At 41.8% G+C, this 17,546-nt stretch overlaps 1 protein-coding gene across 1 annotated transcript; it reads left to right on the top strand.

The window, feature by feature from the left end:
• Window positions 1-8,147: 8,147 nt before the first annotated feature.
• Window positions 8,148-12,241, top strand: LOC780277 (uncharacterized loc780277). The gene is made up of 2 exons (NM_001079348.1): window positions 8,148-8,478; window positions 10,956-12,241. The coding sequence occupies exons 1-2, from the start codon at window positions 8,170-8,172 to the stop codon at window positions 11,538-11,540; spliced, it is 894 nt and encodes a 297-aa protein (NP_001072816.1). The 5' UTR covers window positions 8,148-8,169; the 3' UTR covers window positions 11,541-12,241.
• Window positions 12,242-17,546: the final 5,305 nt, after the last annotated feature.

Genomic DNA, 17,546 nt, shown 5'->3' with positions numbered 1-17,546 from the left:
TTTGTACTAAAGAAAGATATATATTTTTATAGAAAATTTTATTTGTACTAACGAAAGATAGATATTTTTATAGAAAATTTTATTTTTACTAAAGATATATATTTTTATAGAAAATTTTATTTTTACTAAAGAAAGATATTTTTATAGAAAATTTTATTTTTACTAAAGATATATATTTTTATAGAAAATTTTATTTTTACTAAACAAAGATATATATTTTTATAGAAAATTTTATTTTTACTAAAGAAAGATATTTTTATAGAAAATTTTATTTTTACTAAAGATATATATTTTTATAGAAAATTTTATTTTTACTAAAGATATATATTTTTATAGAAAATTTTATTTGTACTAACGAAAGATAGATATTTTTATAGAAAATTTTATTTGTACTAAACAAAGATATATTTTTTATAGAAAATTTTATTTGTACTAAACAAAGATATATTTTTATAGAAAATTTTATTTTTACTAAAGAAGATATATATTTTTATAGAAAATTCTATTTGTATAATTTACATATACATTATTTTGTATATAAATTGTATATAGTTTATAGAGCATATATATTTTCTGTATATATTTATAATATATCAATAAACATTTTAAAATGATTATTAAAGTTATTTTTGCATTCTTAAATTATTTCCTTCCCCTGTATTTTGTGGTTCTCTCAACCTTTTCTCACCCTTCGCTCCTATATAACTTCATCATCCATCTACTACATGTTATTTGAAACTCTTAGCCTGTTTCTCCAGCAGCTGCTCATGTATAAGCTTCTCTTCTCTATATCATTTTTTAAATTTCCATTTTTTTATGCTTAGGCAATTTCAGTCAACTTCGTAAAGGTGGCCACACACGTGGCAATTTTAGATCTTTCGTGCGACCATCAGTCAAAATCTTTAAACCGGGCCGATCAGCGAGTCGACCGATATCAGCAGCATCCTGCAATATTGGTCGACTCACCGACTTGCCATACACGCACCGAATATCGTATGAAACGAGGTTTCGTACAATATTATCGGTGCATGTATGGCCAGCTTAAAATCCAAGAGCTTCCTATATTTTCCCACTGATGTTATTGCCGGTAAAAAGGCATTTGGAAGAGATTAGTCGCCTGTGGTAGCGAATATTTATTGCGAATGACTAATCTCCTTGTGTGCAATGAGCCCTAATGAATGGCAATGACTGCGGCAAAAGTTGTGTGACTGCTAATTCTCTTGTAAATTAGCCCCTTACTTCTCTTATTGGGCTACACGTAATGGGATTATAAAACAATAGAAGGGATATGGGAAGTGACAAGGAAGTATTTAACCCAATAAACTATAGATATAAATCCAATAAATCCAAACCCAACACAAATATGGGTAGAAATGCTATATTTTGTATTCTGAATTTACTGCAGCGGCCTAAAGGTGCAGAATCTTTATAACAATAATGTCAGGACTAGTGATGGGCGAATCTGTCCTGTTTTGCTTTGCTGAAGGTTTGAAAAATGGCAAAAGTTTTCAAAACGCATTGAAGAAATGTTTTTTCACAGCGACTTTTTCCAAGTTGCAGATTTGTATTTATTTTTACACTACATTGGAGCCTATGGGCGTATTTTGGGGGCAAAGCCAGGACTTCAGGACTTCAAAGTTGTGCACAAGGTCTCCTTTATGGATTTTGTTAGAAGTGCCTCTGATAGTGGAAGACAGGGGGCTACTGGGGGATCTTTGGGGGCACAGATTTTCCCTGCTAAAGGCCTGTGGTTGCCTTGGGCTGGTACAGAACCAAGTCAGGAATTCAAAAATAACTACCTGGTTTGGGGGCACTGAGAGCAACATCCAAGGGGTTGGTGAACATGTTGTCCCCGAGCCACTAGTTGGAGATCACTGAGGTAGCATGTAAAAGAGCCAGATTTGGGGGTTGCAAAACAGTCAGTCTGGCTTAAACACTACCATAGTGCAGACTCCATGGGGGCCTGGGGCAGAAAGGGACCTGGAGCAGAAGGGGGTGGAGGTACATAATTGGATCAGTGGGACCTGACTCCCAATCTAGTACAAATAAATCTAAAGCAACTGGACTTGTTAAGTAATCATTGAAGACTTAACAAATCCATTTGCTTTAGATTTATTTATACTAGATATACCATGAGATTTTTGAGATTTTTTGAAGTCTTTGTTGGCCCTAGAGTGATGCAGCCTCCAGTTTGCAGGGAAATAACATTTTTAACGCATGCTATAAATATCACTCGTTTTATCGACCTTTAGTGAATCAACCCCTATGTATGTTATAAAGTGCCAGCATATTGTGTAGCAGTACTCGCACAGTTGCAAGTAGCAACCAATTAGCAATTACCCATATATATATAATAAACGTTTTATCCAGATGTCTAATCTTAATAACTTTGCCCCCCCCATTTGTATTATTACTGTATAGCAAATTGCACCATGCTTCGTATATAGACAGCGCTATATTGAGATATATATATATATATATATATATATATACATACATACATAATAACTACATCTTTCTCTACTCTTTGAAGCCTTGCAATGCTGTGTCTGGAGTTGGCTGAGTTCCTGAGATGCCCATTCTTGGAACTAGTACCTGGTGCTGAACACACCCTCCAGTTTTTATTACTATAGTATAGGGGTGTGGGATTCCAAGCCTGAGGCATAACTAGTGAATCAGACATGGGGGATATAAGTACAGATAGTTATATAGGCAGCTACACTCACATCAATCTACTGTTATGTCTGTATTTAAACACAGTGTTGCACTTACTAATGCCTTCCTGCTCTCTATACCTATAGATTTAAATTACCAGAGCAGTTTCCCATAGCAACCAAGCCATTTGCTTTAAAGAGTATACTGACCAGTGAAAATGACATTAGAAGATCTAAATGGTTGCCATGAGTAACTGCACCAGTGCAGTTCATAAATTGGTCCTTAAACCATTTAAGAGAGAACTATATAGAAGCCAAAAGAACTTTGTAAAAATCGTAACAGAAAGCAAACCACATCCCTCAGTAATGTAATAAATGTAACCAAGTCTGTACCAAGTCAATAAACCATAGCATTCAACCTTAGGCAAAAACAGTGTTCAGAAGCACCACTGTTAACATGGTGTATGATAGAATTGTAATGAACAAAATGCCCTGACCTGTTGAATTTGTTTTTTCATTCCAGTAAATGATATATTTAGATTTTTTGTGCCTTTAGTTGTACAGGTATGGGACCCGTTATCCAGAATGCTTTGGACCAAGGGTATTCCGGATAAGGGGATCTTTCTGTAATTTGGATCTCCATACCTTAAGTCTACTAAAAAATCTGTAAACCATTAATTAAACCCAATAGGGCTGTTCTGCCCCCAATAAGGGGTAATTATATCTTAGTTGGGATCAAGTACAGGTACTGTTTTATTATTACAGAGAAAAGGGAATCATTTAACCATTAAATAAACCCAATAGGGCTGTTCTGCCCCCAATAAGGGGTAATTATATCTTAGTTGGGATCAAGTACAGGTACTGTTTTATTATTACAGAGAAAAGGGAATCATTTAACCATTAAATAAACCCAATAGGGCTGTTCTGCCCCAATAAGGGGTAATTATATCTTAGTTGGGATCAAGTACAGGTACTGTTTTATTATTACAGAGAAAAGGGAATCATTTAACCATTAAATAAACCCAATAGGGCTGTTCTGCCCCCAATAAGGGGTAATTATATCTTAGTTGGGATCAAGTACAGGTACTGTTTTATTATTACAGAGAAAAGGGAATCATTTAACCATTAAATAAACCCAATAGGGCTGTTCTGCCCCCAATAAGGGGTAATTATATCTTAGTTGGGATCAAGTACAGGTACTGTTTTATTATTCCAGAGAAAAAGGAAATCAATTTTAAAAGTCTATTGGAGACAGGCTTTCCATAATTTGGAGCTTTCTGGATAATGGGTTTCTGGATAACAGATCCCACACCTGTATGAGCTTTTGCTTGTTATTCCCCTTCCCCATATGCAACTGCCCAATAAATCTGCTCTGAGCAACTGCAAATCCCCAGTGTCATTTCTTTTCTTACGTCATTAGCAGCTCTGATTCCTGCATAGAATCCACATGTTATGGAGCCTGGCACTTTCATCTGGGTAACAAGCGCCTATATATCTTCCCAGGGTCCCCCCCCATCTCATCTTCCCCCCACCAAATTATTTTCGGTAACCCATTAGCCCGTTCTACTAATTGTACTTTTTGTGACCATAAGACAGAACCCCACTGTGCTTCAGGGCCCAACAATTAGATTGTTAGCTCCTTGCACAGGAACTCAAAGGTGATATCTGCATATTTTACAACAGAGATCCAGTATTTATTATAATAAACCGTCATAAAAAAACAAATTGCTTCACTATGCACCAATTATTTACATATCATTTACATTAAATGTGTGGCTCTTGTTTATTGTAATGTTACAAATGTCAAAAAATTGAATGAGAGAACATGTAATTCTAGGTAAGTTTTAAATACACATTAACAGAATTGTCTCCCCTCAGTTAAAATAGCAGACAGATACTGCTTTCAATGGCAATTTTATTTTCTGATAACGTTAAAAATATTGAAAATGTGCATGAGAAAGTTGTTTAGAAGTGGATTTCAAAAGCAAAATTGTATTTTTCAGTTTACGGCCCTTGAATTTTTAATATACCCAGAGATAAATGATGCTGAATGATACTAAAGTAGAACAAAGTTCTCCTTATACTTTTCATAAATGGAATCAGAATAATGTGTTTATAATTTGACCCCTCCCAGCAGTCTTCCCAGATCATTGTTACACAAAGTAACTTGCAGTATAGAGAAAGCACTTGGCCAACCACTAAATCAGGGATCCCCAAGCTTTTTGACCCATGGCCTAGTATACCTGCTATCCCACAGCCCCAATCCCTTCCCAGAGGCTATTATCCCTCCACTGCTACTATAGGCACCATCTCTCCCTACTATACCTGCTATCCCACAGCCACAGTCCCTTCCCAGAGGCTATTATCCCACTGCTACTATAGGCACCATCTCTCCCTACTATACCTGCTATCCCACAGCCACAGTCCCTTCCCAGAGGCTATTATCCCACTGCTACTATAAGCACCATCTCTCCCTACTATACCTGCTATCCCACAGCCCCAGTCCCTTCCCAGAGGCTATTATCCCACTGCTACTATAGGCACCATCTCTCCCTACTATACCTGCTATCTCACAGCCCCAGTCCCTTCCCAGAAGCTATTATCCCCCCACTGCTACTATAGGCACCATCTCTCCCTACTATACCTGCTATCCCACAGCCCCAGTCCCTTCCCAGAGGCTATTATCCCCCCACTGCTACTATAGGCACCATCTCTCCCTACTATACCTGCTATCCCACAGCCCCAGTCCCTTCCCAGAGGCTATTATCCCCCCACTGCTACTATAGGCACCATCTCTCCCTACTATACCTGCTATCCCACAGCCCCAGTCCCTTCCCAGAGGCTATTATCCCCCCACTGCTACTATAGGCACCATCTCTCCCTACTATACCTGCTATCCCACAGCCCCAGTCCCTTCCCAGAGGCTATTATCCCCCACTGCTACTATAGGCACCATCTCTCCCTACTATACCTGCTATCCCACAGCCCCAGTCCCTTCCCAGAGGCTATTATCCCCCACTGCTACTATAGGCACCATCTCTCCCCTACTATACCTGCTATCCCACAGCCCCAGTCCCTTCCCAGAGGCTATTATCCCACTGCTACTATAGGCACCATCTCTCCCTACTATACCTGCTATCCCACAGCCCCAATCCCTTCCCAGAGGCTATTATCCCCCCACTGCTACTATAGGCACCATCTCTCCCTACTATACCTGCTATCCCACAGCCCCAGTCCCTTCCCAGAGGCTATTATCCCCCACTGCTACTATAGGCACCATCTCTCCCTACTATACCTGCTATCCCACAGCCCCAGTCCCTTCCCAGAGGCTATTATCCCACTGCTACTATAGGCACCATCTCTCCCTACTATACCTGCTATCCCACAGCCACAGTCCCTTCCCAGAGGCTATTATCCCCCCACTGCTACTATAGGCACCATCTCTCCCTACTATACCTGCTATCCCACAGCCCCAGTCCCTTCCCAGAGGCTATTATCCCCCCACTGCTACTATAGGCACCATCTCTCCCTACTATACCTGCTATCCCACAGCCCCAGTCCCTTCCCAGAGGCTATTATCCCTCCCACTGCTACTATAGGCACCATCTCTCCCTACTATACCTGCTATCCCACAGCCCCAGTCCCTTCCCAGAGGCTATTATCCCCCCACTGCTACTATAGGCACCATCTCTCCCTACTATACCTGCTATCCCACAGCCCCAGTCCCTTCCCAGAGGCTATTATCCCCCCACTGCTACTATAGGCACCATCTCTCCCTACTATATCTTCTATCCCACAGCCACAGTCCCTTCCCAGAGGCTATTATCCCACTGCTACTATAGGCACCATCTCTCCCTACTATACCTGCTATCCCACAGCCCCAGTCCCTTCCCAGAGGCTATTATCCCCCCACTGCTACTATAGGCACCATCTCTCCCTACTATACCTGCTATCCCACAGCCCCAGTCCCTTCCCAGAGGCTATTATCCCACTGCTACTATAGGCACCATCTCTCCCTACTATACCTGCTATCCCACAGCCACAGTCCCTTCCCAGAGGCTATTATCCCCCCACTGCTACTATAGGCACCATCTCTCCCTACTATACCTGCTATCCCACAGCCACAGTCCCTTCCCAGAGGCTATTATCCCCCCACTGCTACTATAGGCACCATCTCTCCCTACTATACCTGCTATCCCACAGCCCCAGTCCCTTCCCAGAGGCTATTATCCCCCCCACTGCTACTATAGGCACCATCTCTCCCTACTATACCTGCTATCCCACAGCCCCAGTCCCTTCCCAGAGGCTATTATCCCCCCCACTGCTACTATAGGCACCATCTCTCCCTACTATACCTGCTATCCCACAGCCACAGTCCCTTCCCAGAGGCTATTATCCCCCCACTGCTACTATAGGCACCATCTCTCCCTACTATACCTGCTATCCCACAGCCACAGTCCCTTCCCAGAGGCTATTATCCCACTGCTACTATAGGCACCATCTCTCCCTACTATACCTGCTATCCCACAGCCACAGTCCCTTCCCAGAGGCTATTATCCCACTGCTACTATAGGCACCATCTCTCCCTACTATACCTGCTATCCCACAGCCATCTATATATCATTCTATCAATCTATCATACTGTATAACTATCCATCAACTGTCAATTTATCATATAACTATCTTTAATCTATCTTTCCATCACCTGTCTATCTAGTTGTGATACAAATATACATGAATGAAATATGGAAGGGTGATTACACTGGTTTATGTATCGGCCATGTTGTACAGCAGCAACCATTTTACAATGAAAAAGTTCAAACTTGTTTTTGACCTTCTGTTTCTTTCTCTGTGACATGAAGTGCCAGTGTATACATATTTCTCAAGTGAGCCACTAACTATAGAATCCTAGAAATTAGTTATATTCACTTGTGCCCATGTGACAAGAGGAGGGACTGTGGGTATCTGGCCACTGCACTGGCCCAGTCCAATCTGAAAATGTAACTCTTAGAATGAAGAACATTAATTAATATAAAGAGAGGGGTTATTTGTAAATCTTTGGAACTTCAGCTATGAGCAGACATCCTGCGTAGGACCCTTTCCCAATTGATGGGTTGCTCCTATTGCCTTCGCTGTACTGGGGTTCCCCAGCTGATACAGGCTAGGATGATGTTTTTTAATCAGTGATTGGTGATCAATAAGAGTGAATTGTATTTTAAGTATTTAGATTTTTGGTATAGCAATACACTAGTATCTATCTACTTATCTATCTATCTATCTATCTATCTATCCGTCATCTATCTCTTTTTCAAATAGTTATGGGTGTTGTTAGCACTGTAATACTGGAAACAGTGAAACATTTCAGTTTCTGCTTTTATTTTTTGTCCTTTTTTAAACTTTGAAGAAGTTGCTTATCTCCCACTGATAACCCAGTATATATAAAGCCCTTCTTTCTCCTGTACCGATCACACAGGCTGTTAGTGTCTCTCTCTGTTTCAGTTGCCCTTTAGTGACCATGAAGATGATGCTGAGTCTGGTTTGGCTGCTCATAGCCATAGCCCATAAGGCTGAACCCCTCATCTCTGAGAACTTCAGTGAGTGCCGGGAGTTTTTCTATAGAAGACAGATCCCTCAGGGCTTTGAAGGCATTGCTCAGAAGAATGTAGAGGACTCTCCAGCCTATATCTGCCAGCGATATAAGAACATTGATTACTTTGCTTCCCTGTATGACAGAGGGAGGCACGTGCCCCTCTATTCTGCCTACATCTTGAACAGGAAACATGAATCTTTACATAGGAGAAACACTTTCGATGTAGAACCCCAGGTAAGAACTATAAATGTGGAATTATAAATAATGGTGCCATGTTCTTATGGAGTTAATATACAGTATGTGTATATAAAATCACACAGACAGGGATGCTGGAGTTATTGTGCATCAATGCGCAGTGACTATGGTGAACCTTTATCTCTAAACTTGAAGATAATTGGTATTTATGTTGGAAGAGAAGTCATTTTTAGGGCCCAGGAGGATATAAAGCTCCTTCCAGGAAGAATGAGTCTATAGTTAAGGATAGTGCAGGACAATGGTACATTATATTTTAATTATTTTAAAAACTTTCATTTTTTGGCGTTTCTTCAAAAACTAACCCCCAAAAACCTGTTTAGTAAACACTCACCAGTAGTAATATTGGATTTGAATGCCCTACCCCATACCTACAGCCAAAGGGGGTGGATTTTACCAGTTGTGAAAAAGTGTGAGCAGGTACCCCAACAACATTGTACAGGCCATAGAAGTATAAAACAAGTTATAGTTTGTTTACATGTCTTTAAAATAGCCTGAAGCATTTTATGCCACCAAGGCTCTTAATCATAGGCTATAAATATAAATATTTTTTTTTTCTACACAAACATACCTGATTATATTCACAAGGCTCTCTCACATCTCTCACCTTGTTCCATTGTAAAGGGATGAATTCTGGGAGTCCCTCAGCACAGATTCTCTGGAAAGCAGAGGGACATCAAGTCCCAGAATCTCTTCACAGTGGAACAATGGTGCAGTTGCATTACTGTGTAGTTCAGCCTCCCCCTAAGGCAGGGATCCCCAACCTTTTATACCCGTGAGCCACATTTAAATGAAAAAAGTGTTGGGGAGCAACACAAGCATGAAAAAGGTTCCTGGGGGTGCCAATAAGCTATAATTGGCTACTTAATAGTCCCTATGTGGCTGGCAGCCTATAGAAGGCTCTGTTTGGCATTACACTGGGTTTTTATGCAACCAAAACTTGCCCAAAAGCCAGGAATTCAAAAATAAGCCCCTGCTTTGAGTCCACAGAAAGCAGCATCCAAGGGGTTGGGGAGCAGCATGCTAGTCATGATCCACTGTTTGGGAATCACTGCCCTAAGGTGTAATTCATGGCTCATTGGCCCTGATTGAAAAAAAATGTATTTCCTTCTTTAATGTTCCCAAATCACTATGTGCCTCCAGTTTCTTTATCCCACTCACTCTGTAAGGAGATTATATAAAGCCCCAATCATTTTATTTTCTTTCTTCTTCTGCAGTAACAGATCTAATTGATTGGGGCCCAATAGAACCCCACAGATGCCTCAGCCCTGTTATGCTCACAACCAGGACCTCCATCAGGGAGGAGAGGGGGTACAGCTGTGCCGGACCCTGTGAAATCTTCTTCTGTAAGGGGCCCATCGACATAGCAAAAGTTACGCAAATTGCATAAGTTATGTAACTATAAACTAAGTAGCTTGCCTAGAAACGTAAGTAACTGTCGTATCAAGTAAAAGACAATGCAGAGAAGCTTTGGAGGGACAAACTACACTGTCACCCATCAAATTAAATAACTTAAGGTAAATTCCAATGTCCCCTAATGAACTGACTTATTAGCACATTCATTTTTCATTTAAACAATTTATATAAACTGCTTATTATAGAGTAACACCAGCTCTTTATATTAGGAGCTATTTTACTGAATTATATGAGTGTCGTCTACATGAAATTCCCAGCAGTGGAATGACTGGTTATTGGGCCCCACAGCAACATCACAGCAATTTGCGTAACTTGTGCAAAAACTTTTGTTACTTAAAAAAACTAAGGTAACTTCCGTAAAAACTTCACAAACCCCCCAATTAAAATACTGACTTATGAGCACATAATAATCCTAATAATCATTATTTTTACTATTTTCATGAACTACTACTGACTAGTTATTGGGCCCCACGGCAATAACATTGGGCCCCTAAACTTACGCAGTTTATGTAACTTATATAACTTCCATGTCAAGTGAAGATCAGGGACAGGTAGGTGGGAAGGGGTTAAACTTAGTGCAAACCCCACTGACCCCCCCTATAAATTAAATGAATTATTAGCACACTAACCAAGGGAACTATTTTTATAAACTGCTTATTATAGAGTAACATCAGCTGTTTATATTGCGCACACAAGGGGCGTGGCCAGAATCTTCATACTGCGTGTTTGTCTTCATAGGGGGCCCATATAAATAACTTGTTTGGGGCCCCAAATTTTGTGATGGCGGCCCTGCTCAGAGCTTACTTTTGAACTAAAGTGACCAGAAGTGTGCAGCTCGGAGACAACACAGAATGGCATTCCTGCTGGTGATATAAACACTTCAACGTGCTGCACACACACTCTCTTATGCACTTTTATTGTGACCACCTGTTTATCAATGTTTCAACCCTCCCTTTCTTAGGATACGAATGCATAATGCAGATACTGCTTAGGTGCACAAATTCTTTAAATTCGGCTCTGTTTATACTCTGTTTTTATTTCAGCTGATTAATATAGGGTTGAGCCCTTCAATGCAAAGTGAATCGACCACTGAAACAGCGATAACAGATAAAAAGATTCCAGGAAACCCCAAAACACTAATTGCGTTCAGCCAAGCTGTAAATGCTGATTATGGAAACCGCAGTTATCACAGAGGCCATCTGAATCCCGTGTGCCATCATGAAACTAAAGCTGCGCAGGATGCAACATTCACACTGACCAACGCCGTGCCGATGGTCTCTGGGTTTAACCAAGGCAAGTGGAGAGTTCATGAGAAGAGAATGATAGAGGAAACCAAAGACTGTAACATTACGTATGTGGTTACTGGCATCATACCTGGCAATAATAGGCTTAATAACCGTGTGAATATTCCCAGTCGCGTGTGGAGCGCTTATTGCTGTGTAAATAATAATGGCAAGCCAGTCAAGTCAGGGGCTGTATTGGCCGAAAATACAAAAGGGGCTGTTGTGAGCAAAATTGAAGATCTTCCAAGGCAGCTTAAAAATATTTTAGGGAATATTACATTTTCAATATTCGAAAATAATTGTCAAAAAAATGTTAAATCCAGAAAAGCTGCTGGCACTATATAAACAAACAGCTCAATGCCTCTATCAGTAATAGCTGGGAGCATGTATGACCTATGGGACAACGCTGGAGCCTCACTCTATGCACTTAGGCATCCCAGGGGGCATCACTAGTTGCAAGTTAGGGGCCCTAGGGTAAGTACAGGGCTCCCATGCTTTGTGCCCTTTAGCGCCCCAGCACTTGCCCCTGTCCCATCAGTAACTAAGCCTTAATGCCTTCCTACTGTCTATAGTTTACAAACACCAGTGCTGTTACTAATAGCAACCACTTGGCCATTTGCAGTGAACAAGTTAGAAAATGAAAGTTTGTATATGATTGGTTGTTATGGGTAACTACACTGGTGCAGTTTAGCACCAGTTCAAAGGGTAAATTAATAAACATAACAACATTTACATCAGGTCTAGTAACCCATAGCAAACATTAAGAATTTTTGTTTCATTCAGGTAACTAGTAAATTCTACCAGCTGATTGGTTGCTATTGGTTACCTAGTGCAAACTTTGGAGTTTTTACTGCACTATTTCATTGTGTTGATCATGGTGGCCTTCTCAGGGAGAATCGCTGTGATCAAAATGTCCAATGACCTTTTGAAAGCCTCTTTCTATACCTGTAAATAATTTATTTTTTTCTGGTTGGTGTCAGTGTTTGCTTGTTACTCCCCTTCCCCAAATGCAACTGCCCAATAAATCTGCTCTGAGCAACTGCAAATCCACAGTGTCATTTCTTTTCTTACATCATTAGCAGCTCTGATTTCTGCATAGAATCCTCATGTTATGGAGCCTGGCACTTTCATCTGGGTAACAAGCGCCTATACAGTATATCTTCCCAGGGTCCCTTCTTTCATTCAGGAATAGGACAGGAATTACTTTTGTGCCATAAAACATTGAGCCCCTGGGTACCATGGCCCTGTGTTTCTCGCAGCCCATATGCAGAGCTTTCTCTTACTCAGTCCTATGGGTTCCTAAAATTAAAAATGTATTTTCTCTTCCCCATTAGCCCCCCATTAACCTTCTAACTCTGCCCAAAAGAGCTTACAATCTACAAACTCTTTTGGGCAGGGCTCTCTTCACCTCTTGTATCGGTTATTGATTGCTTTATATGTTACTCTGTATGTCCAATGTATGAAACCCACTTATTGTACAGCGCTGCGGAATATGTTGGCGCTTTATAAATAAATGTTAATAATAATAATAACCCACAGATTGCCGGTCCGGGCCTGCTGGCCCCCACACCCATATTGCTGAGCTGTGTCTGACCCCAGGAATGGTTCTGGCAAATGCCAGGGGGGCTGCTGTAAGATGCCACAGACAGTCACTATTTATTGGGCTGGGGGGTTACTGTTTGGGCCTCTGTGTACTTGAAAAACCAGGGCCTGATTTGAAGCCCAGTCTTGACTTGGGGGACAAAGTGGAAATGACAATGGATTGGTTGGGGTACAGGGGACAAAGGAACTGGGTGTTGGAGATAAATTTAGATAATCATGGGTTTGGAAGGGGGATAGGAGGGGAGAATTTATGAATTGGTTATGCTAATGGACTGGGGTGGGAGGAGAAAGTTATGATGGTAAATATGCAATATGATGAATATAAAAAATATATATTTTGATATCATTAAGTCATATCATATCAGTATTAACGATGGAGCCAACTTACAGCCCTGCTTTACTGTATATGAAGGTTTAAGGCTTTCATTCTGTTTCTTGATTATTTCACTTTTCCCTTCCCCACTCTACATGCAGCTCTGGTGGGCAGTACCCTGCAAGCATGTCAGCTAAAAGTACACAACATTATGTCACTGTGACAAATGTGGTGTGTTCTCTTACACAAGTAATATGGCCCCCAGCAAGTGGCTGTAGGTCGCCTGTCCTCCACTCTGGGTGGGAGCTGACCAGGAACCTACTGCATTGGCAAGCAGCTTGGGGAGCAGCTGAATGATATTGGGAGAGGAGAGCCCATGCAGGGAGCCTGAGGGGGTGAGCTGACCAGCATAGTAGGCAAGAGGTTCATAGAAAGTTGTCCAAGCTTTAGAACTGCCCTAGTCAGTGACAAGTATTAGCAGAAGTTTGTGCCAAGATGGAAGATTGCTCCAGAACAGGGAAAACCATATTAAAAACACAGAAAGGAACTATTTTTGCTGGACTACAGTGCCGTGTCAATTTAGATGGGCACCCTAGGCAAGCCAACGCAATTGTGACCCCACCCCATTGCCATACCAGCACAGAAATACTACTTAGTATCCAATGATCATCCCAGTCAGCTGCAGATCAGCCGGGGCCTGAACTAGCATAGCCAGACAAGTGTGTGCTTAGTGCCTCCACACTACTGAGACCTAGGCATGTGCGCCATTCCGGTTTTACCCTAACGAATATCACCAGAGATCTGAGAGTTTTTTTCTGAAAGTAACTGACTGTTTTCTGCCGACTTCCATAAAGTTGTTTAAAAGACCTTAAGATTGGGAATACAGAGATCAGAGCAGTCACAGTATATGTTGCTGTTTAAGAGTCAAGCTCTCATTGGGAATGGTTATCTACAGTGAGGTTTTGAGAACTGTTTAAGGAATACTGTCATGGAATAACATGTTTTTTTCAAAACACAACAGTTAATTGAGCTTTTCCAGCAGAATCCTGCATTGTAATCTGTTTTTTTTATTTAATTTTAAAATTTCACATGGGGCTAGCCATATTCTTCATTTCCCAGGGTGCCACAGCCATGTGACCTGTGCTCAGATAAACTTTAGTCACACTTTACTGCTGCGCTGCAAGTTGGAGTGATATCCCCCCTCCTCTCCCAGCAGCCGATCAGCAGAACAATGGGAAGGGAGCAAGATAGCAGCTCCCAGTAGGTATCAGAATAGCACTCAATAGTAAGAAATCCAAGTCTGGCTTGGGACTCCTCCAGTTACATGGGAGTAGGAGAAACAGTAGGTTAGCTGAAAGCAGTTCTAATGTGTAGCGCTGGCTCCTTCTGAAAGCTCAGACTCAGGCACAATGCACTGGCACCTACACACCAATATTACAGCTAAAAATACATTTGTTGGTTCAAGGATAAAAGTTTAAATGGTAGAGTGAATTATTTGCTATGTAAACACTGTAATTTAGAAATTTACACCATAAAAATCGTGACAGAATCCCTTTAAAGACACTGTTCATAATGGAATAGCTATAGAGGAGATCTATAGGGGGACAAAACGGTTTGCCATTTCTGTGTTTTGGGACTGACCATATTCTCTAAGGCTGAGGAAAATAAACAGGATGCATCTATTGTACAATCGCTGGCAGGCAACCTAATAAGAATGGGTGTAAGTGTAACAAAAAAGCCAGCCCTACCATGGTGCCCAACACCAAAAAAGTAATAAAAACAAAGAGCACTACTTTGGTATCCCCATAACACCAGAATGGGCCCTAGAGATAACCAATGTGACTAAGGTCGGTAACTCCATGTACTGAATTGCACTCTGTAGTCACCAACCTACTGGCAATCAAAGACCAAAGAACAGCTATTGAATCTATTTACATTAACACAATCTGTAGGCATTGATTTTATCTAGTATACGTAATCCTGGTCAGTTTGATTCTTTTAATGTCATTTAAATCATGTGTAATGTTTCACCCTATAGATATAACAACTTGGCCCGCACACTGTGGGATTCACATTTATCTCACACATTTATCTAGATAGCGACATGGGCTGTGATGTGACACCCAACTTTCTCATCAGTCTCCTGATAGCCGAGTCATTTCCCACCATAATCACTTTATATGTGGCGTTCAACTGACTCTAAATATTTTTTCTGACAACGGCATTGATGATGGAGAAATGGCAATTTGCACCAGTTGTTTTGAGACTTTAGTGATCTGAATTATCATACATATTGTGCTGTGAGATCAGACATTTCCATGTTACAGTTTACATCTTAGCCCATATGCTAACAGAGGCAGGGTCGGACTGGGACCCCAGATTCGACTCTTGCTGGTGCTCCCCCTGCCCTACCATTCCTCCCCTGACTGTGCCATACTTTGCCTGCCCTGCCTGTGAGTGCTATAATCTACCTGCCCTATGCTGCCTGTGTGTGCCATACTCTGCCTGCCCTATGGTGCCTGTGAGTGCTATAATCTACCTGCCCTATGCTGCCTGTGTGTGCCATACCCTGCCTGCCCTATGGTGCCTGTGTGTGCCATACACTGCCTGCCCTACCCTGCCTGCCCTATGGTGCCTGTGTGTGCCATACTCCCTGCCCTATGCTGCCTGTGTGTGCCATACTCTGCCTGCCTTACCCTGCCTGTGTGTGCCATACTCTGCCTGCCCTACCCTGCCTGTGTGTGCCATACTCTGCCTGCCCTATGCTGCCTGTGTGTGCCATACACTGCCTGCCCTATGCTGCCTGTGTGTGCCATACACTGCCTGCCCTACAAGAGCCCTCACCAGCCACATCCCCTAACCCCCCTTGCAGGGCCCCCCACCTGACGTCCTCCCCCAAGCGCGTAAATTTAACGTGTCAGGGGAGGAGCGGTCGGGCAGGGGGAGCCCTGGCAAGGGTCAGGTCTGGGCCACCGGGGCCCACTAGAGCTGGGGCCCACCTGGATTTTTCCCGGTGTCCCAGCGGCCCAGTCTGACCCTATGTGTGCCATACATACAGAGATACAATGCTGGCACTGAGGTGTGAAGAGGTGAATAATGTGGGTGATGACAGTCTGAGCCTGAGGTGTGAACACTGCAGGGGTTGAACAATGCAGAGATTAAAAGGTGTGAACAACACAGGGGATTACATGTTTAAACAATACAGGGGATTACAGTCTGAAGCTGAGGTGAGAACCATGCAGGGGGCAGTTAATCTCAGTACTGATACCATTTAAAGCTTACACAAAGGTAAATCATCAAAGCAGCCAGACAGGTGGGGGGCCACACACAGGGGGGTTGCGGGCTGCCAGTTGGACAGCACTGCAGTACACCACTGTTTCACAACAGAATGCCTGCTGTTGGTCACTGATGGTGCCAGCCACAAACGCATTTTCAGATTAGGAGGGGGGCAAGATCCAGACTGTAAAACCATTGTGTATACATACAACTATATAAATATATTTATAACTATAGTTTTTCATAATCAGCACACAGAAGAGGTCATTTCTGGGTATTCATTCACATTCTAAAGTTTTCCCCAATGGATCTGGAACATATTGGGGCTGATTGAACATAGGTACAGTATCATATCATTTTTATTATCACATATTTAGTGCCAACATATACAGTTGCCAGTAGCAGCCAATCAGAAATTATCCTCATTTGTAATAAAAAAAAAAGTGCGTCTAGGTGCCTAATCTTAATAACGGTGTATATCTTAATATATTCATTGTTGTAGGAGCCTAATGCTCCAGGATTGCTTAACACAATAATCATAACTAGTGAATCAGGCCTGGGGGATATAAGTACAGATGCAGTTATATAGGCAGCTACAGTGCTGCACATATTAAAGCTTTTCTAAAACCTCAATTAGTCAGAGGTTGCACTGTGAGTGTGAGAGCAGAAGTGTGAGAGTTGCACATGATATATGTGTTACTTGTGCATACGTGCTAAAGAGGTGTTAAAACCCAAAAGGCCTTAAAAAGTAACAAGGCGTTATACAGCAGTAAGTAACCAGTAAGTAAGATGAGCTTTAGTGGGTTTATTGGTGCCACTTAGTGCATGTCTTATCACATGTATGCAGTCTCAGAGCAGCCATTCCAATATATAAATACTGTATATATGCGTTTACCCCAAATCTAAACCTGTGTGGCCCCCAGGCTGCCCCCTCCCCAACCCATTCACTGCTCTGGACACTCCCTGTGTGCACCCCATACAGGTATGTATAGACAAGTCAGCAGGACAATTGATCCATTAAACAAAACTAACTAAAAATTTGCTATGGACTCATCCGAGCAGCTTTCTCAGTTGAACCGACTGGTATAGGAAGTCCTCAGCATATAAACTCTTCAACTAATCCAATCACAAACATCTCAGAAGAGCACTGAAAGTTTGTG

The sequence above is a fragment of the Xenopus tropicalis genome, chromosome 3 (genome assembly GCF_000004195.4).
Source record: "Xenopus tropicalis strain Nigerian chromosome 3, UCB_Xtro_10.0, whole genome shotgun sequence".
NCBI classification, from domain to species: domain Eukaryota; kingdom Metazoa; phylum Chordata; class Amphibia; order Anura; family Pipidae; genus Xenopus; species Xenopus tropicalis.
This window is presented reverse-complemented; position numbering and strand designations above follow the sequence as displayed.